The sequence below is a fragment of the Strix aluco genome, chromosome 17 (genome assembly GCF_031877795.1).
Source record: "Strix aluco isolate bStrAlu1 chromosome 17, bStrAlu1.hap1, whole genome shotgun sequence".
Lineage (NCBI taxonomy): Eukaryota > Metazoa > Chordata > Aves > Strigiformes > Strigidae > Strix > Strix aluco.
Genome location: NC_133947.1, coordinates 434,936 through 453,258, shown reverse-complemented (window position 1 = coordinate 453,258; position 18,323 = coordinate 434,936). Strand labels below are relative to the sequence as shown.

The following is an 18,323-nucleotide window of genomic DNA, read 5'->3' as shown; positions in this document are numbered from 1 at the left end:
CCCACGCCACGCGCAGCCCCCCGGGCCCCTCCTGCCCTCCGGGCCCCCCCCCGGCCCTGGCTCCCCCTGTGTCCCCGGCGGTGAGGGGTGGCCGTGGCATGTGGCCGGGCCCCCCCCCGCTGCAGCCTGGAGCCCCCGCTGTGGGCTGACACCCCCCCCGAGCCGCGGGGCCCAGCGGCGGGGCCGGGGCCGTGTCCGTGTCCGTGACCGTGGGCTGCCCGGGGCCGTGGCAGGGTGGGGCGGCCGCAGCTCCGGGGCTGTAATTAGCTGTAATTAGCGGCCGCGGTTCCGCGCTGGGCGGGGGCAGAGCGCGGCCCCGTCCCGTCCCGCCGGGGTCCGGTCCCGGCACCCCCCGTGCGGCGGCGGCTGCGGGGCGGAGCGGCCCCCGGTCCGTCCCGTCGAGCCGAACCGAGCTTAGCCTAGCCGAGCTGCACCGAGCTTTGCCAAGCCGAGCCGAGCCGAGCCGAGCCGAGCCGAGCCGAGCCGAGCCTAGCCGTGCCAGCCCTGCAGCCGCGGGGGCGGCGCGGCGGGCGGTGCCGCGGGCACTAGGACCCCGGTCAGCGCCCGGCGGGGCCGCGCTCGGCGGCCGCCGGGGCCCGGAGCCACTTGTGGAGGCGGCGGGGCCATGAGCCGGCGGTTCACCGTCACCGCGCTGCCCCGCCACGGCCCCACGGCCACCCGCGGACCCGACCGCGGCGCGGGGGGCGGCCGCCTGCCCGGCCGCGACGGCAGAGGTGAGCGCCCGGGCACGGCCGGCGGGGCGGGCGCCGCGGGGGGGGGCTCCGTGGGGCAGAGCTGGTGGGGCTGGCTGCGAGGGGCGGCTCCGTGGGGCAGGGTGCGTGGGGAGGGGTCTGCGGGGCAGAGCCCGCGGGGCAGAGCCAGGGGAGCGGGGTCTGTGGGGAGGGTCCGCGGGGCAGAGCAGTGGCGGGGGGGGGGGGCAGGGCAAGCCCGTCGGGGGGCACCGTGGGGGGATGCGGAGTCACCCCGGGCCAGCCCCGGTCGGCCGGGCCCCTCGGAGGCAGCGGGGACCCCCCGGGCTGGCGCGGGGCAGCGGGACTCGGGGGCGGGGGGTGCAGAGCGGGGAGCGGGGTTCAGCCGCCCGGGCAGGATCCCTCATCCCCGGGCTCCCCCCCCGGAGCTGCCGCCGCTCCCCGGGGAGCCCCCCCTGCCCGTCCCCATCCCAGGGGGTAAGAGCTGGGGATGGAGCCAGGGTCACGGCTGGTACATGGGGGGCGGCTGCGGGGGGGCGAGGCTGCACGTGGCTGCTTGGGGGGCCCTGGGGGACGTTGGGTTGTGAGGCGACGGCTGGGCCTGCGTGAAGGCGTGGGGAGGGTGGGCTGCGGCCCACGGGGCTGCGGGGGGCACAGGCGGTGGGGCCGGCAGGCCGTCGCCTCGCGGTGCCCGGGGGACCTGATGGCGTCACCGGAGCCGTATCGATCCCAGAAAACCGGCCGACGGCAGCACCGCGCAGAGCCGTGACCTTGCGCCCTCGGCGAAGGGCGGTGGTGGGAGGCAGCGAGCAGCTGGACGGGCGCCGCGACACCCAGGCCGGGCTGTGCCCCCGCCGGTGGGCCGTGGTCCTGGGGGTCCTCTGCCCAGTGTCCCAGCCATGGTGGGATGGCACAGGGCTGGGCCTGGTGGCGAGCAGGTCCACGGCCACTTGTCACCCACCGGCCTCCTGGGGCGGCTGGGCCTGGCCCGTGGGCTGCGCCAGGGGCAGAGTGGCCGGTGCTGAGCTGGAGCAGCGGCCGGAGCCTGTGGCCCTCCAGGAACGGCTTATCGGCTCGGCGGCTGATCTACTGACGGGGGGCCGAGGGGGCCGGGCGAGGAGCAGGCCTGGCTGGGGGGGAGCTGGGGGGAGCTGCTGCAGGGGCCGCGGCAGGGAGGCGCAGGGACGGCGTCCCTCCCTGGCTGAGCTGTGACCTTGTGCCCTCGCAGAGGACAGCCAGCGGCCCGGCCCTGCACCCTGGGTCGGCCGCAGCCATGGTGGGGGCTGTGCCGGGGTGTGTCGGGGTCCCTGTTTGTGCCCCGCGTTGCTCCGTGGTCCCGGGGCCGTGGATGTCGCCTCCCGGGGGATGGATGGGAGGGGGTGCCACGGGGCTGGTGTGGGACTGCGGATGGCCGGGGAGGGGCCGGGTCCCGGGGGGTGCTCGGTGTCCCCTGGCCCTTCCCAGTGTCACGCGTGGGGCTGGCGGCGACGCAGGGGTGGCGGAGGCCCCGGGGACCTCGGAGCAGGTCCCGGGGCGGGAGCAGGTGGGGGCTGCAGCCGGCCGTGCTGCTCGGTGCCGGGGCGGCAGGAGGGCCCCGGCGCTGCGGGACCACCCGCCCCCCCCCGAGGGCAACCAGCCCGGCGAGGGGTGGTGCCGCGCTCCCTGCGCCGTGATGGGGCCGCGGGGCCGCCGCCCCCCCCCCCCGGCCGGGGAGGGGGTTCAGGGCCGCGCGGACCCCGGGGAGGGGCTGCCCGGTGCCGCGGGCAGGGTGCGGGCAGGGTGCTGGCAGGACGCCGCCGCGGGGACACAGGGGCCAGGCGCAGGTCGCTGCTGCAGCACGGCCGGGGCTGCGCGGGGGGTCGGGACGGGGCGGTGGGGGCTGCGCGGGGTTTGCGCGGGTTTGCGCGGGGGGCGGCGGGGGCTGCGCGGGGCCTCGCCGCCACCAGGCGACGCTGCCGGGCCGGGCCGGGCCGGGCTCCGACGGGGGGGTGTGCCCGGCCCCGCCCCGCCCCGCCCCGCCGCCCGCGGGACGCGGCCGCCCCCACGGGGGTGTCCCCCAGCACCCACGGCGGGAGGGGGGGGTGGAGTCGGGGATCGGGTAGGGGTCCCCTGGGACCCGGCCGTGCGGGGCTTGGGTCCCGCCCCCGTCCGTGGGCGCCGGCCGTGGGGCAGCTGCCCTGGCTCGGGGAGGGCACCGGGGCATCCCTGGAGCGGAGCCCCCCTCCGTGTCCCGAGGCAGCCGGGCTCGGCGGCAGTCGCCATGGCAACCAAGTGGTTAAGGAGCCTCTCTCGTTGCCATGGAAACCGTGCCCGGTGTCATCCCTGCCGGCGGCTTCTGATGCTGGGGGGGGGGGGTTCAGCCGCTCTCCCAGCCCCGCCGGGGGAGGGCGGAGCCGTGGGGCCGGGCTGCGGGGGGCCGGCCCCGAGCGGGGGGTGCGCAGCGGGGGGGGTGGGGGGGCAGTGGGGACCCCACCAGCCCTGGCTGCGTCCCGCCCGCGCAGCTGCTGCCCACAGGGGCCCCCCACTGGGGGGCCGCTGCCCTGGGGGGGCCGGGGTGTGAGGGTGGGGCAGGGCACCCCGCGGGGGGGTGCTTGCACACCCTGGGGGGACGCGGGACACCCCAGTGCTTCGGTCAGCCGCGGCCCCGCTCCCGCCCCTTCGGGGAGCCCCCGGCGAGGGCCGGCCCCGGGGAGCTCGGGGGCCCCTCGGCTGCGCCGCCGGGAGCGGGGCCCGGCGCATCCCCGTGCCCTCACGTCCCCCTGCCCTGCCCCACCGCCTCCTGCCCTGCCCCACAGCGCCCTGCCCCGCCCCATTGCCTCTCTCTGCTCTTGCCCTCGGGCAGCCGGACCGCTTCCCCGCGGCTCCGCTCCCACCCCACGGGCCCCGGGCCCCCGTCCCTCCCTCCACGCCCCGTCCCGCCGCTGGAGCTGTTGGCAGGTCCCAGTGTCACCTCCGGGCTCTGTTTTTGCGAGACCCCCCCGCCACCCGCCGCGGTGCTGCCCCGGGCTCACGGGGCGGGCGGGACAGCGCGGTGGGGGCACAGCGCGGTGCGAAACCCCCCGGCGCGGCCCCCGGCTCCGTCTGTGCATCGCTGCCCCCCCCCCCCCCCCCCCCCCGAATACACACCCCCCCCCCCGCGCCCCCGTTCCTCCAGGGGTCCCCGCTGCCCCAGCTCTTCTCTCCCGGGGTGGGGTCTGGCCTCACGCCCTCGACCCCCCGGCGCTGCGAGTTGCTCCCGGCCGAGCACCGGGGGAGGCTGCCGGGGGTGCCCGGGGGTCCGCGCCCCCCTGGGGGTTTCCAGGCGCCTCCGGCCCGTGTCTTCCTCCTGGGGGGTTTGACTGGGGCCGGGGACAGGACGGGCCGCGGCCGGGACCCCCTCCCCTGGGGAGGGGCTGCGGGGACGTGCCCCCCACCCGGGCTCTGCGCCCCACGGGGGGTGCAGGGGGGGTCTGGGACGCGCTCGGGGGGTCTGCGGTGGCACAGGGCGGTTTTCAGGGGTGCTCCGTGTCCCGGACCGGCTTTGGGAGTCTCGCACAGCTCAGCAATCTCCATCCCGAGGCGGGGGAGTGCAGAGGCGTCGGGGGGGGGGGGTGTCTATCTGCGCCGTGCCAACCGCCTGGCCTGGCAGAGGAGCCGCGCAGCCCCCCCCCCCGGGCAGCCTCTCGCGGTTAAATCGGGCGCTGACGCCAGGATCCCGCCTGTCCCCGGGCTCGGGTGCCACTTGCAGCTGATCCCCCCCCGCCCCATGCCGGGGGAGAACCGCCTGCCCCCCGCCAGCCTCCCCCGCTCCCGGCGCGCTGGGGCCGCGCACCCCAGCCCCGGGCCGGGTTTCGGTCGGTGCCGGGCGGGCTCGAGCCCCCTCCGTCTGGCTCTGTCCCGGGGACACCCTCAACGCGTGTCCCCCCCACGGTGGGACCCTGCGCATGGGCTGAGCAAATGCTGCCGATCGCGCACCCCCCCCCCGCGCTCTGCTGGCAAATCCCGGCCCCTGAAATGGAGCCATAATCCCGGGATTAGGGGATTAGTGGTCTTTCACGTGCTCCCTCCCCCCCATCTGTTTTAACAGGAAAATCCCTCTTGGGCTGAGCCCACGCGCGGCGGCCTCCTGCGCAAAACCACCCGCTCGCCGCGGCCTCCACGCGTGGGTGGGCTCCGCACCCCCCCGGACCCGCCCGGCAGAGAGGCTCTGCCCGCTACCTCCTGCCTGCAGCCCCGGCCCCGCAGGCAGCGCGCGGGGGGGGGGGGGGCAGTCCCGTCCCTTGGGAGCGCTGGGCCCCTCCGGGGGACTCGGGGCCGGGGGGGGCATGGGGACTGGGGAAGGGGTTGGCGGGGCCGGTGCGAGGGTCCAAGAACCCCCCCCGCTCCGCAAGGCGAGGGGCCGGGGAGCCGCTGCGCTGTGGAGCATCTGGCCCCGCACCAGGAGAAAGTAAACAATTAATTAGGGCCGTCAAGAAGTAACGACGGGCCGCGGGCGGTCGGGATCCCGGCCCGCCCCGGAGGAGACGCCGGGAGCTGCAGCCGGCTCCGGGCCCGGGACCCTCCCGGCTTCAGTGGGTGAGGGAAGGGGGGGCTGCGGGGGCCCTGCAGCCCCCAGCCCACCCCGACCCCCGCGACCCTGCCCGGGTCGGGCTGCGAGGCCGGGGGGGGGTCCGGCCCCTTCACAGCCCTTCTCCGGGGTCGCGGGGGGCTGTGCCGGGGTGTTTGGGGTGACCCCGGCCCCCCTGGAGGCCCGGGGGGGTCAGACCGAGGCCGCTGTGGTCTGCAAGCAGCGACCCCCCCCCTGCAGAGCTGCTGCTGAGGGGAGTCGGCAGCCCCTGCCCGAGCCTGGGCCCCGCTGCCGGGTCGTCTGACACCACCCCCCACCCCCCCCCCCGGAGTGTCCTTGGGTGATGGTGGCTGCAGGCCACGGCCTCCGCGCGTGGGTGGGCTCCGACCCCCCCGGGCCCGCCAGGGAGAGCCGCTCTGCCCGCTGGGTCCTGCCTGCGCCCCTGGGGTGCTGCCTGCAGCCTTGGGCTCCTGCCTGCACCCCTGGGGTGTTGCTGCCCGCAAAACGGTCCTCAGCGTGGTTGGCACGGTCCCCCCACCGGGACCTGCCCCCCCCCCCCCCCGGCCTCGCTGCGGGGTTTCGGGGGGTTTCCTGGCCCCGGGCCTCGCCGTCCCCCGGGGGTGCGTCGGTGCCCAGTCCCGGGGCTGCACCGGAGTGGGGGGAGTTGGCGTGTGTGCGGGGTGCGGGGGGTGTGTGCGGGGTGCGGGGAGGATGTGCGGGGGGTGCGGGGCCGTCCCGCCCGCGCCAGCCGGGACCCGCAGCGCTGCCGTGCCCTAGTTCCGCCCCCCCCCGGCTCAGCCGGGAGGCGGTGTGCGCTCCGCTCCGCGCCCTCCCCCGCCTCGCCCCTGCCCGCCGCTGCTCCCCCCCCCCCCGGCGGCGGGGGCAATGCCTCCTGCATACGTGATGAAGCGGGCGGCCGGGCTGGGCTCCGCCGGCAGCAGCGAGCCGTGAGCCCGGGCGCCTCCGCACTGCAGCCCCCTCCCACCGGCGGCGGCGGGGGGCGGCGCGGGGACGCGGCTGGGCTGCGGAGCGCGGTGCTCGCAGCTCCCGGGCAGCGGCGGGCGGGCGGCCGGCGCCATGCTGAACAACCTGGCCGACTGCGAGGACGGCGACGGCGGCGCCAGCCAAGGTGAGGGACCGGCACCGGGCACCGGGGGAGCCCGGGGCGGCCGCCTCTGCCGGGCTGGGGGGCCGGGGCTCGGCGCTGCGGGGTGGCAGAGGCGGCGAGGGGCCGGGGGCCGCGGAGGCTGGGCGGGGGGGGGGGGGGGAAGCAGAACGCGGCCGCCGGACCCCGCCGCCGGGCAGCACCGGCACCGGCCGCGACGGCGGCTCTTGGTCCGCGGCCCCGCGGGGCTGCGGCGGGCGGTGCGGGCGGTGCGGGGCTGCTCCCGCTCCCGCTGCCGGCGCCTCCGCGCAGCCCCGGCCCCGCTCCCGCCGCTGCGGCAGCCTCGGGAAACGGCGGCGCGGCGGGGCCGAACCGTGCCCGGGGCTCGCCGGGGGGCCTCCTCCCGGGCGGGGGCTGCGGGGCTGCGCTCCGGGCGACCCCGCCGGGCAACGGCCGCCGACACCCCCCGGGCAGTCCCCGGCGGCCGCTGCACCGGCCCGCTCCCGCCCGCCCGGCACCCCCGCCGGGGTGCCCGCGCCCGGCTGCTGCCCCCCCACCCCCCCGGCTACCTCCTCCCCATCCCTCCGGCTGCCGCCCCCCCACCCCGGATACCGCCTCCCCATCCCTCCCTACCGCCTCCCACATACCCACTGCCACCCCCCCCATCCCTCCCAACTGCCGCCCCCCCATCTCCGCCTGCCGCCCCCCCAACCCTCCCTACCGCCTCCCTCATCCCTCCCTCCTGCCCCCCCCCCCCCCCCCTCCCCCGGGGCCGCCGCCGCTGTCCGCGGTGCTGAAGCGGCCGCCCGGGCCCAGCGCCGGGGCCGGCAGGAGCCGCTCGCTGCGCCCCGCAAAGCCGAGCCCAGCCGAGCCGAGCCCAGCCGTGCCAAGCCGAGCTGGTCGGCTCTAGCCCGTGCCATTCCGTGCCCCCCCGGGCCGTGCTGCAGTGCAGGGCCGCTGCGAGCCGCGGGCGAGGGGCCGGGGCTGCGGGCGGTGGGGCCGCCGGGCCCTGGCAGCAGCCGCATGGGCCGCGGGTGCTTTGGCCTGAGCTCTCCCCGGGGCACCCGCCGACAGCCGAGCTGCTGCGGGGGGTCCTCGAGCCCTTGGGGGGTGTTCTGGGGCCCTGCGGGGGGTCCTCGGGCCATGCGGGGCCACGTCCAGCCCCGGGCAGGCGGGCCAGTGCAGCAGCTCTCCTGCAGGTGTTTCTGTCGGGATCAGGGGTGGGTTGGAGCCGGGGACAGGCAGCCACGGGGGACCTGCAGTGCCTCTCTGACTCCCCCCAGCCCCCCACCGGGTCCCCTCGCAGGGGGGCAGCCGGCCCTGGCAGTCGCTGCAGAACTCCCCGGCTGCCTGCAGTGAGGCTCTGGGCACCGCCGCGACGAGGCTTTTGGCGTTCGCTCTGCTCCGCCGACCTGAGGCTGTTTATTTGCTTGTTTATTCACGGCTCCACTCAAGGTCAGGGCTGGCAGGACTCTTCGGGGGCACCTTGCTGGGCTGGGGGGAGCCGCGCTGGCCCCCAGCCGTGCTCTTCCCTGGTCTGTCACCCTCCCCTTGCCCTCTGCAGCGGCAGGATCTGTCCCGCTCGCTGCGTTTCCATCGCAGCGGTGCCAGCGGCGTGGCAGCAGGCGTTTCGGCCTTGCTGGGGTCTGGCGGGAGGGCTGGACACGCTGCCGCTACAGATGGAGCAGCCGGGCTGTCTCTGGAGCGGGGCCTGGCGAGATGGTGCCCCGTGGGCCAACGGGCACGGGGCTGGAGGCGGTGGGGGGGCACCGGGGGGCTTGGGAGAGCAGGGGAGTGTCTGCGGGGGGAGGCACAGCCGAGGGCAGCTGCTGCGGGGGGGTGGGATTGCTCCCCCCACCGAGGGTCCCACTGAGCTCCCTGCAGGGAGCGTGAACGACCTGGGGGGTGGCAGAGCTGTCGCATGTCAACGGGGCCTCCCCCCCGTGTCCCAGCTGCTCCAGCGCTGGCCGGCTGGCGACTCGCAGGACCCAGTGGAGCCGCCGAAGCGCTGGGTGCCACTTGGCCACTTGTGTTGGAAGGGCTGAGCACTGTCCCTGCTCAGGTCCCCGCTCCCTCGCCGGCGGGAGCCTCGTGGCAAGGGCTGGACACGCTCCAGCCCCGGCAGCCTGGCGAGGGCTGGGCCGGCGCAGACCCTCTGGGGCGGCGGTGGGGAGCAGGGGTGCAGGCAGGGCTGCTGCCTGCAGTGTCCGGGCTGGCAGCTTGCACCGCTCCGTTCGGGGTGTGGAGATGTCAGCCGCAGCCCCGCCGCAGGGCTCCAGCCTGGAGGCACCGGAGACCCGGGGCCAGAGCTTTGCCGGAGCTTCTGTCCACGGCCATTTGCGAGGCAGCGCTGGGGCTGTCGGAGGATCTGGGAAGCCGTTTAAACGCAGCCAGGCAAAGCGCCTGTGCTGGAAATCCTGCGCCTGCAGGGCCGGCTGATCAAAGGGAGGATAATCCCGGGTTTAGGAAGCAAGAGGATAGGTCTGAAGTAGCAGTTGGTCCAATTTGGGTCAGGCAGTGACAGAATCCAGCCCAAAAGGCCACTCGGTGTGCTTGCCGGCTGGAGGGGCAGAGCACAGCGTCGGGGCGGGGGGAGCACCCCACCCTCCCCTCCCCACCCCAGCAGAGCCAACACCGCTCTGTGCGCTGCCAGTGCTGCCCCGGCCACCCCTGTGCTCTGCCTCGGTGACCTCGGTGGGGGCCACGGGGCTCCGTGGCCTCTCCAAGGGTGACCCTACCTGGGGCAGCTGGCAGATACCCTTGCTCGGGGGGGGAAGGCAGCCTGGGTGGGGGCAGAGGTGCCACCATAAAGGCCACATGGCCACCCTCAGACCAGGACCAGGCTAGTGGATGCATGGCCAAGTCCCCTTGCTGGCCAGGGGTGACAGCACAGCGCCGTGGCCACCCCGACCAGCCGCTCCTGCAAAGCGGCAGCAGCTGGGGACATCAGCCAGGGCCACGTGCTCCCCCGTGTGCTGCCGGGGTCACCCTGGGGTGCCCCTTGCTGCGGGAAGAGCCCTGGGGAGTGGGGGGAGGCTGCTCGCCAGCCAGCACCGTCGAACACTCTAGTAAAAGTCAAGGTGCCCCGTGTGCCTCTGGGTGAGCCCCGGGACGTCCCCGAGCGCCGAGAGCAGCCCCTGGGGCTGGTGGGACTGGTGCAGGGAGGGCAGCCCAGGAGGGGCCAGCGGCCAGGCCTGCACAGGGGGTCCCTGTGCTGACACCCGGCGGGCCTTGAGGTGCGGCAGGAGCACAAACAGAGGTGCAGGGGGAGTGTGGGGCCGGGCTGCCCCTGCCGCGTCCCCCCCTCGCCCGCTGCTCCCTCTGGCTGCTGCCGCAGCCCCAGCGCCCGATGTCCCTGGCCAGGACTCGCCGTGTGTGGTGGCCAGAGGGAGCCGGCCCTCGCGATGTGCCACGGGGGGGACGCACTGGCCGGGCAGGAGCAGGCAGCTGCCCCGGCAGCAGCGCTGGCTTAATTAGCCCCTCAGGTTTGGCTGCCTGGGCTCCCCCCAGCCAGCGCTCGGTGCCCTGCGCCATGTAAAGCGATTAGGGAGGATTTGGGATAAGGGATGTGACGCTTCCCAACCCAATTTAGGGCTGAGTAAAAAGCCATCGGGAGATCAAACTGTGGCTGGTGCTGCAGCCCCAGCACTGCCCTGCGGGGCGGGGAAGCTTCCGGGGGCACAGGGATGGTCCTGGGGGCCTCGGGCTGCCGGTGCAGGCAGTGGGGTCGGCTCTGGGATGCCGTGGGCAGGCAGGGTCAGCGGTGACCCCCGCCGCAAGCAGGACGGTGCGGTGCCCGTAGCGGGGCCGCGGGTTCCTGCCAGCAATCCCGCCGTGAGCCCTTCCAGCCGCCGCAGCAAATTAAAAGGCCGATTGATGTTGAGTGATCCCTGGGGAGGGGGGCGGCTGAGCGCCGGGATCGAAGCCTGGCACGGCTCGGCTCTGCTCCGCTCACGCGTCGGGCTGCCTGGCCTCGGTGCTGCCGGGCCCCGTCCTGCGCTCCTGCCCCGGTGCCGCTTGTCCCCGGGCTGTGCGGGGACAGCGGGGGCATGGGAAGGCCTGGCAGGCACTGGGGGGACCTGGCAGTGTCCTGCGTGTCCCCACGGCCCTGGGGTGTCACCTCTCAGTGCCGCTGGGCAGGGACTGGCCTTGGCGGATGGGGGACACGGGGTGGGCCCTGCCGGGGACGGGCCACGGTGCCCCTGCCTGCCTCTGCCTGCACAGACCACAAATCCTGTGGCAGCTGCCGGGGAGAGGCTGCACCAGCCCCTCTGCGGCAAAATGGTCTCCGGCAGGAGCGGGGAGCGGGGAGCGCATCGTCACCTGGGACCCCGCGGCCCCGGCGCTTAACTCCTTCCAGCCTGTGGGGCCGGGAGGGAGGTGGGTGGCTGGGAGTCCCCCCGAGCCGTGCCCCGGGGACACCGGAGCTGTGCCACGTGCACGTCCCCATGTCCCCACCTCCCGCCAGCCTGGGGCATCTCCCGGGGCTGATCCTCCCGGCAGCACCACCAGGTGAGTTGCTGCTGAGCCCCGCACAGCTCTGGCAGCCCCAGCGATGCCAGCACGGGGCCGCGGTCCCTGCGGTGCTGGAGAGGGACAGTGCCCCGGGCTGGGGGCTGGAGGGACTGCGAGGTTTGGGGGCTGTTGTACTGCCGGTGGGTCAGAGCATGGGTGCCCCGAGGTGCTGCTGGCGTCTGTCGTGCGGAGCTCGTGGGGTCAGGGTGGGCTGGGGGGCCCGGCCGCGGGGTCCGTCGGGTGCTGGTGGGCTGGGGCGCGGGTGCCACGCGGGGCCGGTGTCCGGCCGCCTGCGCCGTTACATAAGAGCGGGAGCCGAGGCGGCCGTGGCTCGCCGTTGCCATGGAAACCAGCACGGTGATGTCGTCGGCTGGGTACCAGGCGGCGAGGCGAGGCCCCCGCGGGCTCTGCTTTCCTGGTGGGGTCCCAGGGCCCTGTCGGGCTGCGAACATGTCCCCCCTGCCAGGCTGCCCCCACCCCCGTGCCCCTGAGGTGCCGCCTGGCCCTGCTCGGTCCGGGTCGGGGGGGGAGGTGGGCTCTGGAGGTGGGCTCTGGCATCCCCATGCTGGGGCCAGGCCCCACCATCGGCCTGGATGGCGTCCTCATTGGCATGGTGGCCACATCCTTGCAGTCCCCAGGGCTGGTGCGGGCAGGTGGGGGCTGTGGCGAGCAGGGGGGTGCCAGCCTGTGCCACCGCCATTACCTAATGAACGCTGGGTGCAGCACTTTAGACCAAACCTGGAGCAAGGAGCACATTGGGTCCACGCTGAGAACCCCTCATGCACCCTTTGGTGGGGGACACAGGGCAGGGCACGTGCCGGCGGTGCTGAGTGTGCGTCCACGGGGGCTCTGGGGTGATGCTGGCTGGACCTGTGGGCCAGGGTGTCCCGCAGCCATTCCTGCACAGGAGCCTGCAGGCTCTGCCCCGTGGTTTGGCCGCACTGTCAGGGACACTGTGGCCCCGCTGCCCCACGCCAGAGGAGCCTGGGGACCTGTGGGAAGTGGGGGGTCAGCCTGTGGGTCGGTGTCACCTGCGGTGCTCGGGGCTTCGCCCCCTGGTCAGCCAGGAGCGGCCGCGTCTGCTGGGGAAATGCAGATGGTGAATCACCGCCGCGCGCAGGCAAACCGGCTCCCAGGATCCCGACTGTGAGTCAACTGGCAGGAGGCAGGTAGTCTCCAAAGGACCGACTGGCTCCAAACAGCCGCGGGGTCTGTCCCGGGGCTGCCGCCGTGGCCCCTGCACTGTCCCTGTGTCCCCGGGTGCTCCTGGGCTCAAGGCTGGCGGAGGGGATGGCTCTCGCCCCGGGCCCGGGGTGCGGAGCAGGTCGGTGACCCTGCCCGGTGCCGCTGGCAGTGCGATTGCCCTGGCCGCAGGGCCGTGGTGGTGGGGATGGGCGTGTGGTGGGGACCCCCCTCCTTCCACCCGGGGCCAGGGACCAGCCGCTCTGCCCAGCGCCATGTCCTTTGGCCCCCGGCCCCACGCAGCCCCTGCCCCCCTCCCCTCCGGGCCTCAGCTCAGGGCTGCGCCACTCCGGCGGCACCTTCCTCGCTGCCGCTCCATTTCCAGCCTGATTTATTTCTGCTGCTCTGCAGCTCGGCTGTTTTCCTTGCTATTAAGCCGGCTCCGGGTTTCTCCTGCATGAGGTCGTTAATGCAGCGAGCAGCCGCGGCCCTGTCCCAGCAGCTCTGTGGGCTCTGCACCGCTGCGGGCGGCTCCTGCCCTCGGTGGCAGCACCGCCAGACCCCTCCCCGCCCTGCGGCACAGCCCGCGAGGCCGTGGGCCCTGCCCTGCCGCTGTGGTGCACGTTGGGGAGCAGGACCAGACATCTGGCTGCTCGCCCCACTCCTGGGCACCGCGCCGCGACCGCCCTGCTCCACGCTGGCGTGGCGAGCGGCTGGCCGGGTCCTGTCCCTGCAGGCACAGCGCTGCGGGCAGCCCCAGCGCGCTCACCCCACGCCGTGAGTTATTGCTGCCGGCCGTCCCGCCGGGGGGTTCCCCCTGGATCCACACCGCTCGCCTCGCTGCGTGGATGCGCTCCGGCGGCTCCACGTGCTGGCCTGGCCAGCGCGTGGCTCCTGGGGACAGGCGGCCCCTGCCCGTGCGTGGGGATGCAGGCGGCTGGGACGCAGGTGCTGCCCTCGCCTGTCCTGGGATCGGGTGTGAGCGTGGTGCCCTCGGCACCAGCAGCCCTCCCGCGGCAGCCGGGGTGCAGCTGCGGCCCCTCGGCGCAGGCTGGGCCAGGGGCTGCCTGGCTGACCCGGCACCATCTCTGCAGGTGATGGCAACCCCAAGGAGAGCAGCCCCTTCATCAACAGCACGGACCTGGAGAAGGGCAAGGAGTATGATGGCAAGAACATGGCCCTCTTCGAGGTAGGGTGTGAGAGCAGGGGGCAGGGAGGGTCTCTGGGGAGGGGGCCGAGCTGTCCCACAGCACCCCGACCCGCGTCCTGGGCACCGGGACACACCAGAGCCCCGTGCCCGGTGGGACGGGTGGTGGGGTGGCATCTGAAGAAGTCTCCACATCCCTGGGCTGGCTGGGTCCCGAGGGACTGTCCTCACAGCTCAGAGCTCCGCTCTCCACAGGAGGAGATGGACACCAGCCCCATGGTCTCATCCCTGCTGAGCGGGCTGGCCAACTACACCAACCTGCCGCAGGGCAGCCGCGAGCACGAGGAGGCCGAGAACAATGACGGGGGCAAGAAGAAGCCGGTGCAGGTGAGGGAGGCAGGAGGGATGCAGCCCCTTCTCCTGGCCCCTGCCTGCGCAGCGCTGGGCCACGGGCTGCCCCACGGTCAGCCGGGTCCCTCGGCCGCTGCCAGCGGGGTGGTTTCCCCCGGGATCCCCGGCTGCATCGCAGGAGGAGCGGGACCCCCCGCCCCTCTGCCAGCCAGGCCCACGAGCGCTGATAGCTGCCCGCTCCCTCGGCAGGCCCCGCGGATGGGCACCTTCATGGGCGTCTACCTGCCCTGCCTCCAGAACATCTTTGGGGTCATTCTCTTCCTGCGCCTCACCTGGGTGGTGGGGATCGCCGGCATCATGGAGTCCTTCTGCATGGTCTTCCTCTGCTGCTCCTGCGTGAGTGATGGACCCCCGCTGGCCTCGCCTGGGGTCTGGGGGTCACCAGCCGGGCTGCTGAGAGGTGCACTAGCTGCTGGCCTGCCCCTGCCCCTGCCCCTGCCCCTGCCCCTGCCCTGCCCCTGCCCTGCCCCACTTACAGCCAGAAGCCTTCAGCTTCCCAAAGGAATCAGCAGCAGAACAGTGCTCAAATGGCAACCCAGACCGCAGCTGCTGTTTGGGTGGGATGTGGTGGAGGGTCCCCTGCCCAGGTCCTGCCCATCGTGCTGCAGTGAGCCATCCCGCCAGGACGGTGACCCCAGGGCAGAGACTGGGGGGGGGTTGAACACGAGCAGTGTCCTGGGCAGCCCAGGGATCCCTCGCCCCTCACAGTGCTGCTGGTCCCTCCAAGGGGCTCAGTCCCGAGCTGCGCTGCCGGCCAGCAACGCTGCCTGCCCATCCACCCTTCCATCCATCCGTCCACCCACCCACCCGCCCCTCCAGCTCTCCCCCGGCCCTCGTGGCACATCTTCGCGTGGCCCCGGGGAACCCCGTGTCCCAGCGCGGCCCCAGCTCTCCCTTCCCACACCCCTGTGCCTCTGCCCCAGCGAGGAGGGGGCTCTGCCGGGTGCTGACACCGTTTCTTCCCGCAGACAATGCTGACGGCCATTTCCATGAGCGCGATCGCCACCAACGGCGTGGTGCCAGGTACACCCGAGCCCATGTCCGTGTGTGCGGGGGGCGAGGGGAGCTGTGTCTCTCCGCGTCGGGCGCCTGTGGGGCCCCTGTGCCTCAGAAGGGCTGGTCCAAGCGTGGGAAAGGGCTTTTCCCAGAGAGCTTTCGTGGGTCGTGCTGGCCGAGCTCTGGGGCTGCTCCACGCTGCGCACGGGAGGGCAGATGTCGTGGCCAGCCACTCCCCGGCCTGTGGCCACCAGCCCACGCGGGTTCCCTTGTGGCCCGGGGGGGGAGCGTGGAGCTGGAGCCGCCATCCGTCCCCAGAGCCGTGAGGTGCAGATGGCAGCGAGAGCCGCCAGCCACGGCTCCTCCCTCCGCCAGACTGGCGAGGCCGCAGGGAGCGCGGAGAGATGCCGGCGGGAGGACGGGCAGCGGGGCGTGCGGGGTGCCGTGGCCCAGGCGCTGGGGCAGCCTCTCCCGCTGGCCTCCCCGAGCCGTGCCGGGCGCTGGGACACTGCTGTGTGCGGTGGGTGTCTCCCCCCAGGGAGGCACCGGCGGGGTCTGGCTGCGCGGGTGCCCCTGGGCTGCCTCCCCCAGAGCGGGCCCAGCCCCGCAGAGCCCCAGGGAGCTGGGAGCGGACAAGCTGCACCGTCCCGGCGGCTCTGCGGGGCTGGGCACGGCGCTGACAGCCCCAGCGCAGGCTGTAATTAAAGCCATTCATCATCCTGCTGCCATGGCGGGACCATCCATCCCGGCAGCCCGGCCCTAAGGGCTCCTCTGGGAGGAGGGAGCAGGGCACGGCCTATGTCCCTGAGGCCCCAGCACCCAGGGGACACACGTCCCCGTGGCCATCGCACCTGGCTGCTGGCTCCCGGGGAATGGCTCTGCCAGCACTGTTGCTCCCGCTGCGCCGGGGCCCTGGGGACTGCGTCCTGCTCTGTGCTGGAGCAGGGTCCAGGGCTGCGCTGGCTCCATCCTGCCCTCTGGGATGCCTGGCAAGGCCGGGGGTGCCGCAGGGGTCTGGCTGGGACCCACCTTTGCTCTCTCCGGCAGCGGGTGGCTCCTACTACATGATCTCGCGCTCCCTGGGACCTGAGTTTGGTGGGGCCGTGGGGCTCTGCTTCTACCTGGGCACCACCTTTGCCGGCGCCATGTACATCCTGGGCACCATCGAAATCCTGCTGGTATGTGCCTGTTCCTTCCCCCCGCACGGTGCCAAGGGCTCAGGTCCTGGCAGGGCAGCTCTGCCCTCACCTGTCCATGCTGCCCGCTCCTCGTGGCCCATCAGGGAGCTGAGGCTTTGCCGTGGGACCGAGGGACCCTTCCCTGGGGTCTGCTCCGCAGGGCCATTAGCTGGGTGGTGATGCCGTGACTCTCTCCCAGGCCTACATCTTCCCGGCCATGGCCATCTTCAAGGCAGAGGATGCCAGTGGGGAGGCAGCCGCGATGCTCAACAACATGCGCGTGTATGGCACCTGTGTGCTGACCTGCATGGCCACCGTGGTGTTCGTGGGTGTCAAGTATGTCAACAAGTTTGCCCTCGTCTTCCTGGGCTGTGTCATTCTCTCCATCCTCGCTATCTACGCTGGTGTCATCAAGTCGGCCTTCGACCCGCCAAGCTTCCCGTGAGTACGGCGTCTGGCGGGGCTGCAGCAGGGCCAGGGTGTGTGGGCACATGGCTGAGTTTCTGCCTCCCCCAGGATCTGCCTCCTGGGCAACAGGACCCTCTCGCGCCACGGCTTTGACCTCTGCACTAAGATGGTGGTGGAGGGGAACGAGACAGTGGGCTCCAAGCTCTGGGAGCTCTTCTGCACCTCCCGCTTCCTCAACGCCACCTGCGATGAGTACTTCACCATGAACAATGTGACTGAGATTGAGGGCATCCCTGGCGCCGCCAGCGGCCTCATCCAAGGTGGGCACGGCGTGGGGACGCAGGAGCGGGGATGGAGGAGTGGGGCTCACACTGCGCTGAGCAGCAGGATGCAATCCTGCACCACGCAGCCGAGCTGGGCGCTGCAGCCAGCGTGTGTGGTCTGTGCCAGTCAGACCGCAGCAGGACGGCTCCGAAGGATGCTCAAAGGCTGGGGAGGAATAAATTCTCCCTCTGCTTCCTCTTGGCCTTCGGAAAGGCTGATATTGATCTGAGGTTTCGCGAGGAGCAATCGCCCCTTGGGGGCACTTTGCTGCTGCGGCCGCAGCCGTGCTGGGAGAGCGGCCAGGGCCGCAGAAAAACTCATGAATTTGCTGGGAGGAGCCACTTTTGACCTGTTTTTGCGGAGCTGCTGATATGTTTGCCAGGTGCTGACGCTCTGCAGCGGGTGGTGGAGGCTGATGCTCAGTGCCACGCTCAGAGGGTGTTTACAGACCCCTGGGCTGTGCTGGCAGGACCCACTCTGGGCGCTCCTGCGGTGTTGGGGCGGTGTTGGGGCGGTGGCCGTGCTGGCCGGGTGCTCACAGTGAGCTTGTGGTGGCTCCGTCTCCGGCGGGTCCCGTGGGGCAGGGCAGGGGCTGGGGTGCCCGGGCACGGCTGGCACTTGCCACAGGGCAGTCCTGGCTGTGTCTCCACTGCGAGCCGAGGGTGAGACTGCCGGGGCAGCTGCGGGGCCGCTCCAGCCCATCCCTGCCGTGGCGGCGGCATGGACCCAGGTGCGGGAGTTTGGGCTTCGCTGAGTGTGTGGCACTTGGGGCTGCAGCTGCCAGGCTGCATCGTGGCGATGCGGTGGAGGCGTTTGCTGGGTGTTCGGGAGGCTCCCGATGGCATCCTTTGCTGAGGTCGCGGGGACAGATAAGGGGTCCCTGGCTGCTGGGTACAGCCTGATCCTGCTGGTGACGGTCCTGCTGGGGTGGGGACAGGGATCCTGGCCAGGCTTTGTTGGGGCAGCAGACAGCAAATGCTCCTGCATCTGGGGTGTGTGGGGCAGAGCCAGGACCCAGCTCTGGGGCAGCTGGTGGCGAGGGTGACCGGGCTGGCAGTGCCTGGAGACGGTGTGTCACCGCGCGGGTGGCCGGGGCTGGCTGTGCCGCGGGCACTGAGTCTCTCTGCAGGGAGAAACGTGGGAGGATGCGCCGGGCAGGGCTGTGTCGGTGGGGGCTGCCAGCCCCGTCTGTCACCCAGGAGTGGTCAGGGGAGGTCAGGCGGCTGCAGGGGGTGCTCAGTGCCGGGTGCTGAGGGCTGGTCCCTGTGGGATCCCCTTGGAGTGGCTCCGCAGCCCCTTTGCGATGCCGTGCTGAGGGCTGCCGGCCTCTCCCGGCGCTGGCTGCTCTCTGCTGCTCCAGTTTCTCCCCACGATCTGCGGCCAGCGCAGCACATGGAGGGACACTAAGCCTGTTACATCAGCCCCACACTCATAATCCCATCAAAAACATTATCAAGTTACTTTGACACGATCCACTTTCCTTAAACCTGTGTTGATCAGCATTAATTATATTACCCTCTTAATTATTTGCTACCGCAATCCCATGTCAGCTGCTCCAGTATCTTTCAGGGATGATGCCAGTGGCAGGACAGACCTGCTCTGGTTGCCCACCCGTGCTGCTGGGGCTGGGGACACCCTGTCCCTCACCCGCTGGACACCAGCAGCCCGGGGCTGGGGCGGTGGGAGGCAGCGCTGGACCCCTCGTGCCCCGTCCCTTTCGGCTGCGTGGCGGGAGGGTGCTGTGCTGGGTGCGGGCGGCGCTCCAGCAACTCCTCACACCGGCCACGCTGCCCGGCCTCCT

At 73.3% G+C, this 18,323-nt stretch overlaps 1 protein-coding gene across 3 annotated transcripts in view; it reads left to right on the top strand.

Moving 5' to 3' along the window:
- Nucleotides 1-575: 575 nt before the first annotated feature.
- Nucleotides 576-18,323, top strand: part of SLC12A5 (solute carrier family 12 member 5) — a 30,549-nt gene continuing 12,801 nt past the window's right edge. For 2 of the 3 annotated variants that reach the window (XM_074843303.1, XM_074843302.1), the window contains exons 1-8: nucleotides 576-734; nucleotides 13,153-13,247; nucleotides 13,461-13,592; nucleotides 13,806-13,952; nucleotides 14,585-14,639; nucleotides 15,660-15,790; nucleotides 15,990-16,231; nucleotides 16,307-16,518. In XM_074843303.1, the coding sequence (XP_074699404.1) occupies nucleotides 626-734; nucleotides 13,153-13,247; nucleotides 13,461-13,592; nucleotides 13,806-13,952; nucleotides 14,585-14,639; nucleotides 15,660-15,790; nucleotides 15,990-16,231; nucleotides 16,307-16,518 (1,123 nt within the window). In that variant the 5' untranslated portion in view covers nucleotides 576-625. Of the gene's footprint in view, nucleotides 735-6,175; nucleotides 6,386-13,152; nucleotides 13,248-13,460; nucleotides 13,593-13,805; nucleotides 13,953-14,584; nucleotides 14,640-15,659; nucleotides 15,791-15,989; nucleotides 16,232-16,306; nucleotides 16,519-18,323 lie in introns of those variants that run through there. The other variant, XM_074843304.1, reaches the window with a different exon arrangement.